The following is a 23,659-nucleotide window of genomic DNA, read 5'->3' as shown; positions in this document are numbered from 1 at the left end:
AGACAACAATGGTTCGGTGTCCTTCTCTAGGAATAACTCTCAGAAGTCAATCTAACGCTAGACATAGATTCATGTAGTGCTAATGTATGGGTCATTCTAAATTACGAAAACAACAATGAAAGGAATTTGTTAAAGATTTTAGAGTTAAATTTTGGAAGAAAAAAAATCACACAATAGCTCTCACGTTAAAAACATTCTTGCATATTTTCTATACATATTTGTAAGTATATGAACAATTCAAAATAATTACAATTATTTTATACATGCATATTTGCGAATTACAATGGAATTTTACACATTTTATGCTAAGGAATTTAAAAAGGAATGAATGATAATGTGGAAAATATTTGTGATTGTCGAGATTTCATTTTTAGAAATACAAAATTTTAAAAAAAGGTAAATTAATCCAATATACAATAATAAGAACAACTAGGTTTTCAAAAATGTTAATACAATTCGGTTTGCATACAAAAACTGGAAACGGATAGAAAATACTTTAATGAGTTTGCAAATAGTAACATTTGTATGTATTCTTTGCCTTGTAATCAAATTGCATACCATGTTCCTGAGGAATTGCTAAATGCTATTTACTTAATAATATCTATTACAATAAAAAAAACTTGGTTAAACTGATATTACTACAGAAAGTGATATCTAGTAAATAGAAGATCAGAACATTTTAAATTGTGATTTCTGGATACTAAACATTTACATTTTTTTTTATTTAAAAAGTTTAATTTAAACTTTGTAATTTAAATCTAACAAACCATGAAGTGCTTTAAATAGGAATAAATAATGTTTTTATTTTAATTTTAAGTTTCTCTTTTAGTATTTAAAAACTGGGTTTCAATACTAGTAAACTGATTGACTGCAAACAGAAAGTAATATGAAAACGCTTATTTAATTACCGTCCAGTTTAAAATAAATAATAAACTTTTAATGTAGTATTAAGGGTTCTAATTCGTAAAGTGTATTTAAGCCTATATTGGCACTATAGTTACTATAGAATTTTTATTTATTTTAAGTTATTAAAGTATTTAGAAAGCGTGTAACAATATTGGTGCAATATATTTTACTAATTTGACTTGTAAATGTATGTACACATATAATTACCATGTTTTCAAGTTCAATCAAATATAGGGAATAATCTTTTTTTTTTAAACTTAAACTTCAAATTATCAAAACTGACTAATAAAAATTAGAGTGTTTACAGTCATTAGCCCCACACCAATCAAGCCTAAAAACTCGATAACATGAAATTAGAAATACAATTGGAGAAATATCTCAGCGCTGTATTTTATGCTATTCTGTTTTGTAGAGTGAGATTTAAAATAGTTAAATAACAATTTAGGAAAGCACCATAATTAACTAATTTATTCCTTTTTTTTCTTTCCGTATAAGTTCGTTATTTATCAATAAATTACTAGCTAGTAGATTTCTAGCCAGCTTATAAACTAGACCCAGGATATAAACTAGACACAGGTTATAAACTAGACACAGGTTATAAACTAAACCCAGGTTATAAACTAGACACAGGTTATAAACTAGACCCATGTTATAAACTAGACCCAGGGTATAAACTAGACAAAGGTTATGAACTAGACCCAGGTTATAAACTAGACCCATGTTATAAACTAGACCCATGTTATAAACTAGACCCTAGTTATAAACTAGACACAGGTTATAAACTAGACCCAGGATATAAATTAGACCCAGGTTATAAACTAGACCCTAGTTATAAACTAGACCCAGGATATAAATTAGACCCAGGTTATAAACTAGACCCAGGGTATAAACTAGACCCAGGTTATAAACTAGACCCAGGATATAAATTAGACCCAGGTTATGAACTAGACCCATGTCATAAACTAGACCTAGATTATAAATTAGACACAGGTTATAAACTAGACCCATGTTACAAACTAGACCTAGGTTATAAACTATACCCATGTTATAAACTTGACCTAGGTTATAAAATAGAAGTTGACGCATCGTGTCCATATCCAGAAAAATATTTACAATTTTTGATAAAGTAGGCATGGCCAGTTGTTGGTAAATTGGCGGAGAGATGAATTAATTAATTAATTAATTAATTAATTAAGAATGATTTTGTTTTGAAATAATTAGTAAAACAAAAATATTGTAGTTTTAACATAAAAAGTTTATCACAAATGAAACAGGTGTCCTATTTACATAACAAATTAATGAAGAGATAAACAGAGGTAAACAGAGATAATCAAAAATATAGATGAAACGATTTACACAAACCACAAAAGACATAAACAAATTCACAGAAGAAAAAAACTGTCTCAAACACACAAGACATACACAACTTATTGTCGTGTGGGTTTAGATCGGTGTTTAATGAGGATAAAATGGTCTCTAAATTTGATTCCCCAGAAAATTGTTTGTGTTTGCGTGAGTGCCTGTGTGTGTGAGTGCCTGTATGTGAGTGGGGGGGGGGGTCTGTGTGTATATTAATCAGTAAGAAAGAACGAAGTTATGCAATTTCTTGGTCATAAATTTGTCCTTGAATGCATAGCATCTTGGATTAAGTCTTGTCAATCCCTTGACCTTAAAACTAGTCAATCCCTAGACTTTAAGTCTAGTCAATACCTTGAACTTAAATCTTGTTAATCCCTACACCTGAAGTATAGCCAATCCCTAGACATGAAGTAACATTAAGTTTTGCTTTAGTTTATTGCTTTCATATCATTAGGATGTTTTTGTAAACTAAATCCCAACTCTTTTATTCCCTGTAACTTCTCTACGAATAAGACAGGCAATGAAATGTATTACGATCTTGTTGTTGACTTCCTTGAAATATGTGTTTTCGGTGTATATCCAATTCCAATTGTAGTATGCCTTAATGCTTATACATATAATACTGGCAATGTAGCTACTTATAATATGTGACCTCTTATCAAACTATACTTTATTACTGAAGTTATTTCTCTTGCACTGTGTAAGTTACTGTTAAAACATTAAAATCATGTAGATTAAATATCCTTGGTAAACACTGGCCTAACACAATCAGAAATATGTTACTATGGCAACAGACAAAACAACTGCCAGCTGATGAAGAGATCTCCAGAAAAAAATGGAAATGGATTGACCACACACGCAGGAAGTCTGTATCCAGCATAACAAGACAGGCCCTCACCTGGAATCCACAGGGCAAAAGGGAAAAGGAAGACCTGGAGACGTGACCTGGAAGAGGACACCAAGAAGATTGGATACACCTGGATACACCTGGGGACAGTTGGAGAGAATAGCCCATGAAAACAGATGCCTGGAAAGCTCTTTTCAGCGGCCTATGTCTCAGGAGGGGCGACAGCCTAACCCAATCTAACCCAACACTTCCGATTTCCAATATCTTAAGTATCAACAACGTATAACTATTTTGCTATAGTCTGCAATTGTATACTCGCAATAATAACATTACAAAACGTAAAATAAATCTCAGTACAAAGCGTCTACTTTCACATTACTCATCAGGATTCGAACCCACCGCTCCTGTATGAGCCGGACTTGCCAAACGCGCCATACATGGCCCCACCGGCACTTCCACCGCTCTGGTCGCCGAAGCCTCCGCTGTTGCTGTTGTTTCTGCCTGCGCCAGACAGGCGACTGAAAAACAAAATTCCTTTTCTCGAACTGTCCCCGTCCGGCTGATACACGCGGCTGGTATTGTAAGAAGAGGAATGTGAGGATGAGAAGAACCCCTCTTCGTCTTGGTGGTACATGTGTTTGGGAATCGGAGCCGATCTGGGTTCTTGGAGGTCCGCGGGTAATTTTAGACCGTGCTTTTCTAGTTCTTTAGCCCCGCGAGGCGACGACGATTGAGCTCGCGATGAACGGGGTGGAAGAGCTGATGACTTTTTACTAGGCGGGGGCTGGGATGGGGGGACGTTCAACATGAAGTCTAGAGACTCGGGTCTCCGATGGCGGTGGTGATGGTGGTGATGGTGATGGTGGTGACCGCTGGTTTGTCTCACGGGTGCCGTGTGGGGGCTGTGTATCCGGGATATCACAGCCGGTGAGGGGGTCAGAGGTTTAATCGAAGCTTTACTTTCTCGTCGCGATTCTGACGCTGATTTGAAGATATCACTACCGCTAGACGGCAAGGAACGGGATCCACCGCCTGGGTAATGAGGAACTTCAACGCCTTCTAGAGCGAACCCGTGGTCCTTCGCCACTAGCTCTGTAGTAGGTGATCTTGGCGCGGCCAGCAAATCCAATCTCAACGACGGTAGTCTTTTCTCGGCTCTTTTAGGAGCCGGGTTGCCCAGCGAATCAATCGACTGGTCATCGCGGGGTGCGTGGGGTCGCGTGAAGTCGATCACCACAGGCGGGTCGCACTGATCAGACGCCAGCCCGCTCCGGAAGTACGCCGGAAGCGTTTTACTGCCGCGGTCGACGCTTTCCCGACGCCTGTATGCGTTTTTGTAGGAGGATGGATTGTAGTAAGTATATGGAAATTGGATGGGCTCCCCTGTTGTCATGTTAAACAGAACATCCTCGTAGTCAGTTTGAGTGGATGCGTCTTGCTTGGATACAATCCCAGCTTTTCCTGAAATAAAGAAAACAATCATTATAGAATCCAAGACATTGATGAGTTTGGTTTTAAATTAAATTGATGAACTCGTTAAACTCGTCTTCGTTATTGTGTTTTTCTTATTAGCTATGCCTTTATTTCTGTGGGTTAATATCGTGAATAACAATACATAATACATCAACATAAAATGGAATCAACTTTCAGTATAATTATTATATAAAGACATTTTATAATAGCTTATTCTCAAGCTATGTCGGAAACCACTCACAAATGCATAAATCAGGTAGCAAATGTATTGTTATTGATAAGCCCGCTATGAAAACAAAGGCATGGCTAATCAACATCATTGATTTTAAAATAATTAACGTTCGTTTTGTTATTCCGCTAAACATGACCTTGACCTGTGACCTCCCGGTCCCTGAAAATAAAACACATCACCAACTGTTCCACAGAAACAGTGTCGGCGTGAGTAAAATCTCTCTGGTTCTTACCTCCTGGGTGGAGCAGACATATGGTGGAGCGGGAGGGGAAGGAAAGCCAGAGATTCCCTAGCAAAGATACGGGCCGCAGGGCATATGCCCAGATGGCAGCTGGGTATAAGAAAGGCAGAAATTAAATTTCTCATTAGTACTTGATTAGTACTCATTAGTAGCTCGGGCCAAGATTACAGGTGTCATTGGACTGGGTTAAGTCACAGCCGTGCACAACAGCTTGAGAATTAAGCCATCAAAGTTAAAAATAGCGATGTTTTAGGCAGGTATGGCGATAACTCAAATAAAATGAAATGGTTAAATATATAGATATTACAGACAGATTTGTCAATAATTTGTCAATAATTTCCAAATCACAAACAAAAAGTAAACTATATTTTTTGACAATAACTCAAATAAAATAAAAATAGTTAAAGATATAGATATTAAAGAGAGATTTGTCAATAATTTCCAAATCACAAAAACAAAAAGTAAACTATATCAATGTTTTAGGTAGGTATGTCAATAACTCAAATAAAATGAAATGGTTAAAGGTATAGATATTACAGACAGATTTCTCAATAAATTCCAAATCACAAACAAAAAGTAAACTGTATCGATGTTTTAGGTAGGTATGTCAATAACTCAAATAAAATATAATGGTTAAAGATTTAGATATTACAGAGAGATTTGTCAATAATTTCCAAATCACAAGCGAAAAATAAACGATATCTATATTTTAGGTAAATTATTCTATAATAATTGTCAATTCAAAAACAAAACAAAAATCAAAGATAGAGATATTAAAGTAAAGAGTCAATTATTATCAAAACAAATTTAGTAATTTAAAAATACCACAGTGTTAGACAGGTGTTTTAATTATTTTCCAATCGCAAAGAAATAATTTACAGTAAGCTCAATTTTGATTGAATAGAGTAGTATTTGAAGCCACAAAGAGATCACTGTTTACTGAACACTCTTTCAGTTTTAAGAGTTGGAATAATAATCGACACGGCATGCAAAAATGTTTTTTATTTGCTAGATTTTTTTATTTTTTTTTTTAGTTATATATAAACAATTTTAATATTTTTAATAATGTCCATCAGCAATAACAATCAACTTTAATTAAAAATAGTTTACAGAAAAATGTTATGTATGATTATCAAATAAAATTAACAAATTAAGAATGTAGCTTTGCATATGAACTATATGAGCTGACTGACTGGCTATTTTCCAATACAAGATGCTGTTGTCTCTATTGCTGAATTGATCCGTTGTAAGATTTCACTAAACAATGTGTTTAAATCTAACATGCCATCTATAAATTCAATGTCATCTTTATCAGTATTTGCTTCCAAATTATCCAGGTACATTGGCCACACATAGTTTTCAAAATAACTGGGAGGATCTGGGGGTACGTACACACGTTTTATTCTACGTTCCTTACATGTTTCTTGGTTTATTTGAATGAAGTACTTATAATCCATTAGGGATGAAAGTTTACTGTGATTAAAGATGAGAAATCCTTCAATGACTAGAACAGATATCTGGTCTGAAACTTTACTGCTGTGTTTTGCTATCCAGGTCTCGACATCACTTGTCATCTTGTTCATATTCAAAGCACTTAGTTTCTCCCAGTTTCGAACGCCATCTTCATCTCTTTCAATTTGAGCATCATCTGGATCCAAAAAATAATCATCTTGGCACATAACTTCAACAAATGGTAGATTTTTACACAACATTGCTGCAATCGTTGATTTTCCACTATTAGTAATTCCACCAAGCCCAAAAATCAAATATTTCTTCATTTTTCCCATGCCTTATATTGAACTGGAATGTTAAAATATATCTATGGTTTAAATTGGCCTGACAAGGTAGAGAGTCAATGATACTTCAAGAAAAAAGTCAATTCAAACTGTGTACTTCACTTTAGTCCTTTTTGTCTTCACTGTCATTATCATGATTATTGGCACAATTTTCAGATGAATCAAATTATCAAAATCAGAATTTTCGGAACTATCCACCTCTTCTAAATCTGCAGATGGAGCATTGAGTCCAAATGCAACAGTATTGTCATTCTGGTTTAGCCGACTCAAAAATGCCTTAAGAAGTTTGCTATTAACGTGATCAGTCTGAGTGATTTTTCTTTCAGGAATCAGCTCCTCTGTTGGATTTACAGCATCATTTTGAACTTCTTGGCTATCTTCATTTGGCTGAATCATTTTAAAGTATCTTCTAACTATACAGTTATTTTAAAATAAGATCTTCAGATGTTAATTTTTTTTTTTTTTTTTTTTTTTTGGTTTTTTTTTTTTGGTTTTTTTTTGTGTGAAGTTAAAGAGTAGAAGCATAGCTAGGGTTCGTATACTGTTAAAGCAACTCAACGCTGGAAGTAGGCTCTACTTAAGACTAAACGAAAGAAATCGAATTGATAACTCCTTAAAAATATTCAGCGATATCTAGCATATTACTTTTCATACATATTTGAAAATCAATTTTATATTAAGTAATAATTTGTTGCTTAAAATAATTTCAGATACAGATTTTGAAAAATTTTCTAAATACAATTTTTTATTACGAATTTTCTGCACAAATTTAGTATGGATAATTTGTACATTATAAATATAATTTAGCCTCTAAAAACTATAATTGTTTGGTTGCTTCCCTTTAGTAAAACAAAAAAAAAAAAACTTTCAAAGAATTTAAAAGAAAATAAATGATTATGTTTACCAAATAAAATAAGGTTTTTTTTTTTTTTTTTTTTTTTGTAAATACGTACATTAATAGGTTAGAAACAGTTAAAAGTAGTAGGAAAATTTATTTTGTTATAAAATATGGTACAAAGAAAAACTTGATTTATTTTTTCTAAAATAATATATTCTAATCTAAAATAATGATTAACTACAAAAAGAATAAAGTATTTTAAGATTTTAAACATCTTTTTTGTTAAGTTTTAAAAAAAAATGTTCTAATCGTTGAGCCTTACCTCTTTTCCCACCTCCCCCGTCATCCACCCCTCCCCCTGCCCCCATGGTCTTCGCCCCATCAGTGGACTTGTTCTCCGCGGTGGGTGTGGTGGCGGTGCCCGGGGTGATGGTGGTGGATGATGACGTGGACTCAGGGGTCCGGACGTTGAGGCGCTGCCCCTCTAGATCAGTGTCACTACCAGCACTGTAGCTCATTTTTCTACTTTTACTTTCGTTTCCCGTGTGGTTTGGCTGGATGTCTGTGTAAACAAAACAAAGTAACTGAACATAAAAAGTGGACTAATTTTTCTACTTTTACTTTCGTTTCCCGTGTGGTTAGGTTGGATGTCTGTGTAAACAAAATAAACTAGTTGAACTAAAACAGTAGATAAGTTTTCTACTTTTACTTTCGCTTTCTGTGTGGTTCGGCTGGATGTCTGTGTAAACAAAACAAACTCACTTAACATAAACAATAAACTAAATTTTCGACTTTTACTTTGATTTCTAATCTGGTTAAGCTGGTTTCTGTGTACATATACAGATATCTCCACAGTGGTAGCCATCCACCAACACACATATATGATACATGTAGCCACCCCCACATACATATACCCTACATGTAGCCATCCTCACACACACACACACAAAAACAGCCATCCCCCACACATACAGACACAGCCATTCCACACACACACAGACACAGCCATCCCACACACACACGCACAAACACAGCCATCCCACACATACACACACAAATACGGTCCTCTCCACGCACATACACAAACACAGACATACCACACACACAAACACAGCCATCCCACACACACACAAACACAGCCATCCAACACTCACACACAGCCATCCCACAGACACACAAACACAGCCACCCCCCACAAACGCAGCCAATCCCCCCACACACAGCCACCCCCTCCCACACACACACATCCCACACACCTGCTAGATACTCCCCACCCATCTGCCACACGGTCCTCTCCGGCGTCTCCTCGTGCGTGTCCGTCAGGCACTCGACAGAGTTGGCATCCGGCAGGGTGTAGATCTCGTTCTCAGAGTACCCTCCGGCACCGTCATCAGAGGGCGTCACCTCCCGGCTGTACGCGCTGTTGTGTCCGTGCCTGGGGGGGGGGTCAAAATGGCGTGTTAACACGGCTACCAATGCTTGATGTGTTAAAAACAATAAAAGTCATGAAAAGCTAGCTCATTTTAAGGGGAGTAAGAATCAGTGCTTCTTCCAGACTTTTTTTTTCCGGGGGGGGGGGCACTTGAAATTTTCGGGGGGGGGGGGGGGGGGTCACTGTTAAAAGTATATATTTTCAATATAAACTTAATTTCGTTCGGGGGGGAGCGGTAGAAATGCCTGGAAAAAACTCTGGTAAGAATAATTGCGAGATAGAGAAAATACTAGTCAGATGTTTGAAAAAAAAATACAGATGATCTTAGTAATAATTTAAAGGAATCATAGAATCAGTAATATCGACAATGGGGATAAGGGAATCAGTAATGCTGAAATTTGGGATAAGCGAATCAGTTATGCTGAAATTTGGGATGAGAGAATCATTAATGCTGACTATTGGAATGAGATAATCAGTAACAGGTGCAACTATATTTTTAAAATCAAAATAATTAAAACTGGATGATTTTTCTTACAATTTTCGTCCATATATTAGGTATTAATGTTTTGAATTTGCTGTGAGATAATAGTTTGGTGGTAAGAAGCTCTTTTTTATGGCAACTGAGGGCGTTTTTTTCATAACTAAATCCTAAGCATGCCGTAGTTAAAAGTATTATATGATTGGAAATTATCCATTTTTTAATATTATGAAATTTTAAATACAGCTTCACTATTTAAAAGACTAGCCTAAGATCAATAACAGTCTCGGCTAAAAACAGGTGTTTTTGACTAGAAAATAAAATGCAGTTCAGTGAAACTTGAATTCAGGTGTAGATTTTAGTGCCATTCGGTGCTCAGGTAAGTCCGCGTAGAATTACCTGACAGGTGAGCAGTAACTAGAGACGTCAGACGACGATGGAGAGGTATTCCAGACGTCCCCTAGGACAGGTTTGCCTGTGGGAGAAGGTACAACTATATGTAGGTACTTCAGACACGTGAAACTATAAAAACTACCTGAGGGGGGAGTTGGTACAACACTATGTGTAGGTACTTCTAACACGTGAAAATATAAAAACTACCTGAGGGGGGAGAAGGTACAACACTATATGTAGGTAGGCCTACTTCAAACACGTGAAAATATAAAAACTACCCGAGGGGGGAGAAGGTACAACACTATATGTAGGTACTTCTAACACGTGAAAATATAAAAACTACCTAGCTTTTGATCATTATAAGGACAGAAAAAAATATCACTTGTTTGTTTCATTTTTGTTCAAGACGTTTTCATTTTGTTTTTTATAGTAAGAAATAAGAGTGATTGAGTTCTTATTTTATTTCAATGTGGTTATATATATTATGGTTTCCTCTTCTTTACTAACCCTATTATTTATTAAGATGTAACCAATTCACTTAATAGATTCAGTGTTACATACACGATCTGGGTAATATCACCATGTAAACGTCTTTCTTATCCCAGACACCATACAAATATTCATGTTACTTTCAAACTTAATCCCTATCACATCACATGATCTTGTAACTTACCACGTTTAAACTGTAGCCCTATCCCAGAAACCACACTAATCTTGTTACTTACCACGTTTAAACTTTAGCCCTATCCCAAACACCATACTGATGTTGTAACTTACCACGTTTAAACTTTAGCCCTATCCCAGAAACCATACTGATCCTCTGTTTTATCGGGCAAGCCCTAAGTATGGTCCTATGTTCCTCGACCCTAGCGTATTTGATTTTGTTTTTCCTGTGGAACTAAAATATAAAAAATTATAATTTTTAAACCTACATAGCTGTGTTTCTAAATTGAGATTAGCTGAAAGAATATGAATTTCAGTTTTTGTTAACAAAATTAATATCGTTTTGTAACAAATATATCAGGCAACACACATGCATGCACGTTGTATCAAAGTAAAAACCTACTCACCCTGATAATATCAGCACGAACGTCATACTAACTTAAAAGTTTACTCACTCAGAAAAAATCCAACTCACCCTGAAAAAGTCGTACCCCAGCCAACATAAAAAATGTACTCACCCTGAAGAAGTCGTACCCCAGCCAACACAAAATCTAATCACCCTAAAAAAGTCGTACCCCAGCCAACAAGCTACTCACCCTGAAGAAGTCGTACCCCAGCCAACACAAGACCGTCATCACCAGCCCCACGTACGGCAGCCAGGCCGTGTTCTCTGGAATCAGAAGTGTGCTCGTGCTCTCAGGGCCCCTCGTCGTGTAATCGTTGGGGTCGGTCCAGTTCGTCATTCTAATTGGGCCCCCTTCCGCCACCTACATACTCCCAGGCTTCCGGGGCTCGACCCTCCAAGTTAAATTGTGAGCATGCTGGGCCCCCTACTGTCTTTAGACCTGTGAATTGTAGATATGATATTGTGAGCATGCTGGGCCCCCTTCTGTCTTTAGACCTGTGAATTGTAGAGTTTATATTGTGAGCATGCTGGGCCCCCTACTGTCTTTAGACCTGTGAATTGTAGAGTTTATATTGTGAGCATGCTGGGCCCCCTACTGTCTTTAGACCTGTTAATTATAGAGATCATATTGTAAATATTGGGCCCCTTTCTGTCTTTAGACCTGTGAATTATAGAGATTATATTGTAAATATTGGGCCCCTTTCTGTCTTTAGACCTGTGAATTATAGAGATTATATTGTAAATATTGGGCCCCTTTCTGTCTTTAGACCTGTGAATTATAGATATGATATTGTGAGCATGCTGGGCCCCCTTCTGTCTTTAGACCTGTGAATTATAGAGATTATATTGTAAATATTGGGCCCCTTTCTGTCTTTAGACCTGTGAATTATAGATATGATATTGTGAGCATGCTGGGCCCCCTTCTGTCTTTAGACCTGTGAATTATAGAGATTATATTGTAAATATTGGGCCCCTTTCTGTCTTTAGACCTGTGAATTATAGATATGATATTGTGAGCATGCTGGGCCCCCTTCTGTCTTTAGACCTGTGAATTATAGATATGATATTGTGAGCATGCTGGGCCCCCTTCTGTCTTTAGACCTGTGAATTGTAGAGTTTATATTGTGAACATAATGGGCCCCTTACTGTCTTTAGACCTGTGAATTGTAGAAATCATATTGTGAACATAGTGGGCTCCATTCCATCTTTAGTCCTGTGAATTATAGAATAGAGTAACCTGCTCAACATGGATATTATGAGAATAACAGGTCCTCTTCAATCATTATACCCGTTAATTATAGATATGCTATTGTAAGCACAGTGTGGCCTACTTTTATCTTTACCTGCCATTAATAGACATTGTAAACATAGTGCCCCCCCCCCCCCTCTCCCCCCTCTGTCTGTAAATTACGGTCACATATTTGCGTATAACATGTTGATACGTAGTACTTAGGTGCTTTAAAAGATATCCCTTTCACTATTACAATTAAGAATGAAGAAGAATATTTTTGCGAATTTCACAATGCCATTTCTCAGCGCCCAACTTCGCAATGTATCTGCGGACCCCACCAACAAATAAACCTAGATACACCACGATATTCTTAGCAGTTAGAGAACGATAACTCCTTCTAAACAATACCGTGGTTTAATCCCAGTTGGCTCCCCTAGAACAATATTGGTTTTAAACATTCCAATTAGAACTCCAATCTATGCTAAACATAATTTATGTCTACTATTGTAAAATCAGTCTACACTTAGTTTTGAAATTTGAGGTTTTGGATTCAACCTTTAAAACAGTTTTTTTTATCAACATATAGGGCATACTAGTATCAAACCCTCGCAGTCTTTTTTAAAAGAAAGCCAAATGTTAGGGACTAATAATTTTAGCTTGTACAATGTATGATTCTGGCTATTGGGAGATAAAGCTCTGCGAATAGTGTTGATCATATTATCCCTTCATATGCAGAAGTCAAGTAACATGAACGCTACTTCACTCTCCCAATGGATCGCTAGGCCTAAAGAGGAATTTTTGTACTGGACGATAAACGAAAACAATTATAATGATACGAGCCGACCCGCGGCGTATCATACGCCACTATTTAGTTGTTTTATTTTCTACTTTTCAGTCATTCATAATTTGTGAATTCGACAGTACCAATGCTGCCACTGAAAATATTTGCTTTAAAACACTATCAGTAGGTCGTTAAGGACGATACTACCCCACCCTCCTTTACCCAACCCCTACCCTACACCCCCCCCCCCCCCCCTGTGAAAGCAGCCTCCTTGTAGTTACCTTCCCTAAGTTTAAAATCGTTTCAAACTAAATTATCTGCCCCTAATAGCCGTCACTAAACCCGGAAACCCGGCTCTACGAATGTAAACATTTAGCGTGAACCACAGCTAACCAGACCATGTAGGGGTGGGTTGGTAGGGAGCGCGCTTACAGCTTGTTTTCTAGCGTCTCACAGAAGAGAATTATATATATAGATATCAAATATTATAGACATCTATATATATAATTCTCTTCTGGGAGACGTTAGAAAACAAGTTGCAAGCGCGCCTTGCAGTCCCCTCTCTTTCTCTCTATCTCTTACATTCACCATTACATGATGTATGCCAAGTTAGTAATAGAAGCAGAAAGTTCTAGCAGATATAGATACAAAAACATAAGTTCAAGTTCGTATAAAAGAAAGTAAGTATAAGTCATAGCGATAGATCTAGTCTGCTCCCCTAACATCTACACGTTTTGCAATAGGTTAGAGTGTTTCATGACAAATGATCTCAGGACAAAAGATCTCAAAGTATCTCAGACAAATGATCTCAGGACAAATGATCTCATGGTAAATGATCTCACGGGCAAAAGATACCAAGATAAAATATATCAGGACAAATGATATCATGGACAATAGATCTCAGACAAAATATCTCACAGCCAAATTTGAGATCAATTGTCCTGAGATCATTTGTCTCGGCTAGAGTCTATTAACCATCCTAACTCCGACAGAGTTCCATTCCCGAGACAATAAGTCATAAGTGAGTCCGTTCCCGAGACCGTAAGTCATAAGTGAGTCCTTGCAGTCAATGTCAATTAGTGTCTAGTTTAAGTTGTGGCTACACATTCTCTATATGCCGTGTAATTACCTCTACTTCCTCTGCCAATTGAACATTCAAATCTGAAGATCGTACTTCACCCACCCCGCTATACTTCAAATGTTTGGCAAGCAATGAATATGCTGATAGTGCTGATCTAAGTAAAACTATTAGAAATACACTGCTAGGGGTAGCAGTTGTAAATAAGACATGGGACTTTAACACTATTCAATTACGTTTTACTTTGATGTAAATAACTAACAACATTCGCTTGGATAACTTTATACGTTTTTGTTTTAATTTTTTTTAATCCATCTGCTCTTTCTACTGAAGAAATCAAAATTTGTTGTTTGTTAATAGAAGCAGTTTTTATGGCATGACGTCATATGAATTTTAATTTTGAGTAATCCCACGGCGATAATATTGAGAAAGAACCACTTGAAGTTGGAAAAGAGGAGTGAGAAGGCCTACATGAAAGAATACATCAAAAAATACAGACACAACAAGATAAACATTTTACGACGAGATAAAGGGAAGCGAATATCTACATTCTAAATGATATTCGAAAGTATTTTGTTTATACAAATGTTTTATTTTTTATTTTGAATGCAACCACATGAAAAAGTGGTCAGAGCAACAAATTCTCCGAGAAGTTTTATTTTTATTATTGGCAACAAGCGTTGATTAGGATCTCTTCATTAAAATATGTTATAGAAAATGTAAAGTGTTATGTATGTTTCATTAACCTAATCATAAGATTTAAAAGGTTGCTTTGAGTGTGAATATATTAATAATGCAATTTTATTTATAGACAATCAAGTAGATATCTAGAATTAAAATATGTTTTACAATCTCATTCCTTTATCTTTTCAACCCGAATTTTTTCTGGATAGAAAATGTGCTCCACAGAAAACGGTTGAAAAAGTTAATGGACATAACCGTATTCTTGACTCTTAAGAAACTGACCTGGGCAGAAATCTCAGACCATGGCCATGTAATGGGGACTAAACACAACACCATCTTGCCCTACATAGAGAAGACGTACCTCCATCCTACCAGAAACTAGGTGTTAACCCAGGCCTCAACACTACTCTCACGGTATTAGTACCCAGTGACTCTCTGGATTAAAACATTAGGTACTAAAAGACCAGGTTTTGTCCCAGAGCATTATCTACTGCTAAGTACTTTTCTAAGAATAACTCAATAACTCTGGTGCTTCTACAAGATTTTCATAATTTCATTTGAAGGAAAACCTTAATAAAAAAGGAAAAGATTTTTATAAGCAGTTTCAGAGAACTAGATGGTTTACAGTATTCTAGAGTAGTGAAAACAAGGGTAAATAAAACTATGAAGATTTACATCAAGTATGTGCACTCACATAATTAACATTATGTTAACCTCATACGGATGCGTGTTAAATATTGTCCAGGTGTTAACTGATTTACATATTGATATGTATGTGTGTCTTTCTGTGTGTGTATGTGTGTATGTGTGTATGTGTTGTATAACTTTGGATGTTAGTACTTTTGTTTGTATTTAATGTAGCATTCATAACGATAACATCGTTGTCCTAATATTTTATTTTTAAAGAAAATGTACAATGACGTCACCGATTTCCCACGCCTGGCTTATCTTCCTACACCCCCCCCAACCCCTCCCCCCACCCCCCCCCCCCCCGCGCTTACTGTCCTAACTGACTTGCGTGAGCGTGACACCTATCTTCCTATCCACCAAGTACCTCTTGAGTCACCTGACTCCAATATCCAACCCCCTAACTTCCCTTATTGACGCTCCTCTTCCTACCCTTCTCTTCAAATGCCCTCACTGACTCGCCTGACTCCTATCCTCAACTACCCTCACTGACTCGCCTGACTCCTATCCTCAACTACCCTCACTGACTCACCTGACTCCTATCCTCCAACTACCCTCACTGACTCGCCTGACTCTTATCCTCCAACTACCCTCACTGAGTCGCCTGACTCCTATCCTCAACTACCCTCACTGACTCGCCTGACTCCTATCGTCCAACTACCCTCACTGACTCGCCTGACTCCTATCCTCCAACTACCCTCACTGGCTCGCCTGACTCTTATATTCCAACCCCCCACCCCCCCCCCCCTCAGCCCAACTGCCCTCACTAACTACTGACTCTCATCTTCATCCCCCTCACTGACTCTCCTGACTCCCCCCCCCCCCCCCCTCACAGACTCCCAAAAACTCAACCTTCCACTTCATCAAACTCAGCTCGCTGTCGAGGTCGTCAGCTGATCGAGGCTATTTTTAGATCACAGCCATAAGCACTTGTAAATTTGCTGATGTGAAGAAAAGCTGTGGGGAGGGGGTGGGATAAGGATGCACAATGGAGGATTTCTACTTACATGGGATATGCTGAAAACGTTTGAAATTGTAAGGAACTCACAGACCGTGATGGGTCGAATACGTCCTGGAGTTGAGTACAGTACTTGATTAACTGTAAGTACAGTATGGGCCTCGAATTGAGTACAGTATGTGTTTTTATGTGAGTATAATACGGGCGTGGGAATGAGATCAGTGCATATTTCAATGTGAGTACACTACGGGTCTCGGAGTAAGTATTGTAGGACAGACAGGTTTCAACTTGATTACAAAACGAACCACTGCAAGTACAGCGCGGGTAACGAAGTAAGTACATTACGGGTCTTTAGGCTAGTAAAATGCAGACCTAATAATCTGTAGCTTAATTCCCTTGTTTCTATAGTAAATTGACACTAGCACCTATACCTTAACCCTTTGGGCACACTGGATGACACTTACACGAGCCACTATTCTCAAGTTTGGCTAGTGCATGCATCTAGAGAGATGACAACTAACTAGACATCATAGAGAATAATATTTCCGCAATTTGTTTATCACCTTTTATTGATGTAGTTGAATCGGGGAGGTCTAGTACTCATTGGAACTAATTGAAAACAAAGACGTCAAACAGTTACCTCAGGTACCCATCGGAGATTGGTGAAAACAAGAACATCAAACAGTACGTCATACACCAGAGATTGGTGAACTAAGGGAACGTCTAAAGACGTGACCGGTACACATTAGGTCTGAATAAACTCAGGAACGTCCCAAACTTAAACTGCTCATCTGTTTAGATTTATAACGCTTAGCCTGCACACCAAGGTTACATACAAACTTTTACAAGAATCTAACTCAACAAAGTAAAACAAAATATATCTTTACTCTACACTTAACGAAAGAATTATCATCATCAATAGTTTCAGAGACCTCGGCATAATAAGTGATAGTGTGGTCAGCACTAAGCCAAGCCGCCTTTGTTTCCTCTAACTGGAGTTAGATACCTATCAGAGCTGGGTGAACTCAGGAATATTTTACTGTCTTGATCACGCGCCGTCCCATAATAAATAACAAAAAAAATTATGGTCTAAGTCTAAAACCTTAAAGAGATTCAAACAAAGCATTTTAAGTTAATACTGATTAAACAAAACAAAGACTAAGTACTTTTCGGTTCTGTTCTAAATTCGATCACTCGATGCCCCTACCGTGCCCGGAACAGTTAAGGCTTACTTGGATCCCATCCAAGAATGTTCAAGTATTATATTTTACAAAATCCGGTTTAAAAAACCACACAAAAAATGACTTCTTAAGAAAGGTTTTTGTTTAATAAACTACAAAGGATTCTTCACCTGTCGGCAATCTAATTAACGTGATAGGATAACATTTGAAAGAGGATTTTAAATTTCCGATTGAGAGTCGGGCAGGACATAGGCGGGACTGATCGCCGCCATTGACTTTCGTGGGGGAATACTGGGCATGTAAGCGGGCCTCTGCTCGTTTGTTTGTTCGTTTGTTTTTCGATGCAGGTTATATATATATATATATATATATATATATATATATATATATATATATATATATATATATATATATATATATATATATATGTATGTATATATATATATATATATATATATATATATATATATATATATATATATATATATATATATATATATATATATATTTACATATGTATATGCATATATATACGTATAAATGTATATATATTTATAGATATATACAATGCCTTACAATACAGACTTACGTGGACAGACATACACTGTCGCTTGAGACATTCTTACACCATAAAGCAACACAAGACCGATTCATACAATCTTATCTTATACAAAAACACATTGCTGTTTCGTACATTCGTCACATTGACAAAAAAACAATACCCCATCTTACATGAAAACAATGCCACTTTGTACGTTATTACCCTATACAACAACACATTGTCGCTTTATTTAATTTAATTTTATTTTATTCCGGAATAAAGCAAAATCCGCCACTTACATGGCTACTGCAGATAAGGGGAAAACACTGGCTATTACATACAAACAAAGGCCATATAAAAGTGATTACAATACATCATAACATTTTTTAAAAATCCAGCTCAGTTACGTAATAACAGACTTTTTTTTCCCTCCCCCTAACCATCCACTGTTAAATCAAGTACGAGCACTCGATTATTGTCGCCCCTTTGTGTTCGTCATGTTGTCTCCCCTCATCCCGTCCCCCACCCCCCCCCCCCCACCCCCACCCCCACCCCCGATTTTGCCCGCCCCTCCATTCATTTCGCCCCTCATTTACACGACGTCCAGGCGAGGGTGGCCCCGGGGGCACTTACAAATGTCACGTGACTTCACAACTTTCCCAACGCCCTGGCCATTTGACCCCTACCCGCTCGTCCCTCTCCCCACCCACTGTTCCACGTATCTTAGAATCCCTAACCCCGTAAGAAGCTTGGGGCTTTTTCTCCCCAATTTTATAACAGTGACCCTTTCAAAATTTTGTCTACATATTTTTAAATATCAAATATAGTAACAAATATGAAAATTTACTAATTTGTCGATAATTTAACTAAATGCTGATTAATTCGATAATTGATTTGTTTAAATTATTATTCAAAAAGTTTTTTTAATTAGATTTTAGGTTATGTGATTACGAAGAGTGTATTAATTACTGTCAATGAGGGACTTACACTGAAAAAATTATTTAACTCATTTCTTTATTTTAACGTTTGATTGTTGCTAAAAAAAACTAACTGCTGTGAGTAAAATGTCACTTCGTTAAAAAAATATTTACATAAGTATTTTTTTTATTGATGAGATATTAAACATTTTAAATAAAAAGTAGTTATCAGCGTGGGACGGGTTATTAAAGCTTTTGGTTTGCTAAACCGAATAGACTCGAGTTCGAACCCCGGGCGGATGAGGCTCGATGGTGGGGACAGCATCTAATCTCAAAATCAAACAACTGCTGCATATCCAAAAAGAAAAGCAGGTTGAAATCGGAGCATAACATGTTGACCAATAATACTTATTTATGTTGGAGGAAATCTCGTCCAATAATACAATTAAGAACAATATAGTAGAAGCATAACAGCACACATAAAACACACACACACATTGCATACTATGACATCAGTTTGCCTAAAGGAACACATTAAAGAGAAAACAACTTTGAAAGTAGATATCTATTTGAATCTTGTTTAGCATGTTTATCTATAAAGACGTCAAAGCGCCATGTTTCTTTTTTTATTTATTTTCTTTTCTGTGTATATATTGTACATGTACCTTAATTTACTATTTTAAAGAGTTATTTCATATCTAGCTCAATGTAAATATTATAAATATACTTTTAAAACTGAAAGGAAAAACCTTAAGCAGACTGCACGTGTTGATGATGTGATTTAGAAATTTTTCGCTAATTGCATGCTGAAAACGAAAACTGGCTTACACCCTAACAAACGTATCTGGCCACTTTGTCTCAGCGATACAGATGATTTAATTAAATATCAGTGGTCGACTATCAGGCCTCTACCAAGTCTACAAGTACCCTACACTCACTTTGGTTCTTTTGTTTTCTTCGACTTGATGCGATAACTATTCAAATGTATCGTCTGACCGTGTTGCCAAATTGAACATTAAATGGCTAAACATTTTTGTAAACCGAGTAAACCAAACCAAATTTAATAATTCACAAAAGGACAAAAAATATTTTCCAACTCATTTATTTTCTGGCTAGTGGGCCTGTCTTATTCTATGTCAACTATTTAAAATGCAATTAATTAGCATTCGACACAAGAAATGCGAATACAGTACTGTAAACTTGAAAATAATTTGAATTCACTAAAGGTTACTTGTGAAGTATAAGTAGAGACAATCTGACTGTATTATGCGTTAGTTATGTCAGTTGGTATGTACAGACTAGTCAAGATAGAGACCGCGTTACCTTATTCTTTTAAATTTGGGTCTAAGTCTCTAAGAGGATGGGATGTAGGCCTACTGTGTGTTGTGGTTTCTTAACTCAACTAACACAGTCTAATAGTTTTACACACTTAAATCACAAGCCAACCTTTAAAAAACTTGGTATTTTTAAAATCATAGGTATAGGTTTACACACTTAAATTACAAGCCAAACTTTAAGGAACTTTTAAAATCATCATAGGTATATGCCTACCGTATGTATCTTGAAGTCTATTAATCGTCTAAGAAGGCTCTTACAATTTTCCACACTTAAATCAGAAGCCAGACTAAAAACTTGGTATTTTTTATTATCATAGGTATAGGCCTACCTCATGTATCTTGAATTATATTGATCGTCTAAGAAGGGTCTTGTTTCTAATAAAAATGTCTTACAATTTTATACACTTGAATTACAAGCCCAAGCTTTAAGAACACTTGCATTTTCAAATAACAAGTATAGACCTACCGCATATAACTTTAATGCTATTATGTCTAAGAAGATTCATATTTTTAAAATTCGCTGATGTTGAAAGAAATCTTCACCAATCACAACAACATGTATTTTTTAAACACATCAAATTAATCCATGACATTTTAATTTATTTTTAAAACGTGACATTCGTTAAACCCAATTTATTTTCTATAACATGTGTTTGAAATTTTGAGATGAATGCATTCAAGCTGGTTCAAGTTGTTAATATGAGCTAGCGATTCTCTTGAAAGTCCGCCCATCTATTTCAACGCTATTCGGATATTTTTTTAATGGTCTGCGGAACACCCGCCAAGGCGGAAAAACGAATTTTACTGCAATTGACGTCTAGAGGTGGGCGGTTGTGGGAAGCAGGGGACGTAACTAGGGGAAGAAAGAGAGATGCGAAGTAATTAAGAAATAATGCATTTGATTTAATGTTATGCATTTAAAAATATATAGCGTTAGTAAAAAGTGCATAGGAAGAGAAAAAGTGTATTCTATCAGTCCAATAACAAATAACTATCATCATCATTAATTAAAACTACATACAGAATAAAACCATCTAGTAGCAATAACTCCAAAATCAAACAACTTCTGCCTTGTAGTCTGTCCTTCGATGGACATAGACAATGGAAGCAAATTCTTAACAAGTTAAAATATGCGTCAACATTATTAACCGGTGCATAACAGGTGGAAACGTAATACTTAACTATGTTTGACAAAATCAAGTCCAACATTAGAATTTTAAAAAGAAGCATAAGAAGAAAGAAATATTATACACACACACACACCCACACACACCCACACATATATATATATATATATATATATATATATATATATATATATATATATATATATATATATATATATATATATATATATATAATGTGTAAAGATACGTGTTTCCCTAATACCGACACCTACCACATGCAACCAAAGCCTCGCCTCAGACGTCCTCATTTGTTAAAAATAAACTCTTTTGTTTTACATGTCGGTTACTTTCAAGTATTTCTAGCACGATGTGTTACCTCCTTTACTTGTCGATTACTTTCAAGTATTTCTAGCATGATGTGTTACCTCCTTTACATGTCGGTTACTTTCAAGTATTTCTAGCATGATGTGTTACCTCCTTTACTTGTCGATTACTTTCAAGTATTTCTAGCATGATGTGTTACCTTCTCAAGTGTGTGAGTGTCATGCGTGTGCACGCTTCAAGGCCACCCGACTCACGCGCTTACCACAGGTAAACAATGGTACAATCACGTGCAGTGCTCACGCTTAAAACGCCGAAGGGGGAAAGTAAAAATGGTGATTTGACCCGGTGAAACGAAATAAAAATAAACACAATAGAAAGACACATTAAAATACACCAGTACATTATTATCGTGATTAAAAGTTTGATTACTGCCTAATTGTTTACGTTCTGAATTTCCAATCAACAAGCTACAACTAGCTAAGACCAACTTATCCTGCTATACATAGCTACATCATCCTATACTATGTTACACTCGACTATACTCAGATACACGCTTCTCCATTGCTATATACACTGCTTCAACCAGCAACACAAGCCTATGCTCTGTTACACTCGACTACATACAGCTACACGCATCTCTATTCTCATATAGAACCAGGTACTCCATCCTACACCCAATTACACATTTTACACCTAGCAGCAACCAGCAATTCCATCCTACACCCAATTACACATTTTTACAGCCAGCAACAACCATCATTTACACGCTTCTTCACATCAAGCATCCCCCATCACCCAGTTACCCTACAGTTACCCTACAGCTACACCCAGCTACCCTACATCTACAACCAGCTACCCTACAGCTACAACCAGCTACCCTACATCTACACCCAGTTACCCTACATCTACAACCAGCTACCCTACAGCTACACACGGCTACCCTACAGCTACACACGGCTAACTTTTAGCTACACTCACCTTTAAACAGTTACCCTCCAGATACTTCAATCTTTACCCAGCTACACTACCGCTACACCCATTATTACACCAGCTCCCCAACAGCTACCTCTTTTCACCCAGCTATCCCAAAGCTACACCCAACTACACTCATCTACTTTACACATGTACTCACCTTTACACAGCCACCTAACCACTACACCCATGTACATCCAGCTACGCTACACCTACCCCCTCCTACACCCTTCTAAACCAAGCCACACCAATCTTCACCCAGAGACACCACAATCCCCCACCCATTCCACCACCCATTCCACCACCACCACACCACCATTCTAAAACAACTCACCAATGCGCCATCCACTCACAAAGCATCTGCCCAGACACACCCCTTACATACAGCCTCCCCACGTGACTCCCATGAAAGCAGGCGCGTGCTAATTTAACTAGATCACTTCCCAGAATGCCCAGACCACTCTCTATTTCATCAATTACTTTTGTCCGACCGAGATTCAAGACGATTGTTGAAATAACATACCCGGAATGATTAAATAAATGCTTCGATGAAAGTCGAACTGGAAAAAAATCGACGCATTGGTACGCCAAGCAGGAAGATAAACATGCTTAGGACGTATTTCATCATCGTCTTTTCCAGTTCGTGTCCAAGACACATGGGATAGGTGAAGTAGAGTTTATTTGTTTCAATGACCTGGGTATGCAAGGGGGTTGTGTGTTCAGCACTATGCCCAGCTGCCTGGTGTACGTCAGTTACCCATCTCTGGGGTAGACTCA

The 23,659-nt window shown here is 36.9% G+C and overlaps 2 protein-coding genes across 2 annotated transcripts; both read right to left on the bottom strand.

The window, feature by feature from the left end:
- Positions 1 to 3,411: 3,411 nt before the first annotated feature.
- On the bottom strand, positions 3,412 to 4,595 carry LOC131946401 (palmitoyltransferase ZDHHC5-A-like). Its single transcript, XM_059307144.1, has one exon. It carries the CDS (start codon positions 4,593 to 4,595, stop codon positions 3,495 to 3,497), a length of 1,101 nt encoding a protein of 366 aa, XP_059163127.1. The 3' UTR covers positions 3,412 to 3,494.
- Positions 4,596 to 6,096: 1,501 nt separating this feature from the next.
- On the bottom strand, positions 6,097 to 6,992 carry LOC131946400 (nicotinamide riboside kinase 1-like). Its single transcript, XM_059307143.1, has one exon. It carries the CDS (start codon positions 6,843 to 6,845, stop codon positions 6,255 to 6,257), a length of 591 nt encoding a protein of 196 aa, XP_059163126.1. The 5' UTR covers positions 6,846 to 6,992; the 3' UTR covers positions 6,097 to 6,254.
- Positions 6,993 to 23,659: the final 16,667 nt, after the last annotated feature.

The sequence above is a fragment of the Physella acuta genome, unplaced genomic scaffold, assembly GCF_028476545.2.
Source record: "Physella acuta isolate Inbredline_101_S28 unplaced genomic scaffold, ASM2847654v3 ptg000558l, whole genome shotgun sequence".
NCBI classification, from domain to species: domain Eukaryota; kingdom Metazoa; phylum Mollusca; class Gastropoda; family Physidae; genus Physella; species Physella acuta.
The sequence above is the reverse complement of the archived record's forward strand: the minus strand, read 5'-3'. Positions and strand labels throughout refer to the sequence as shown.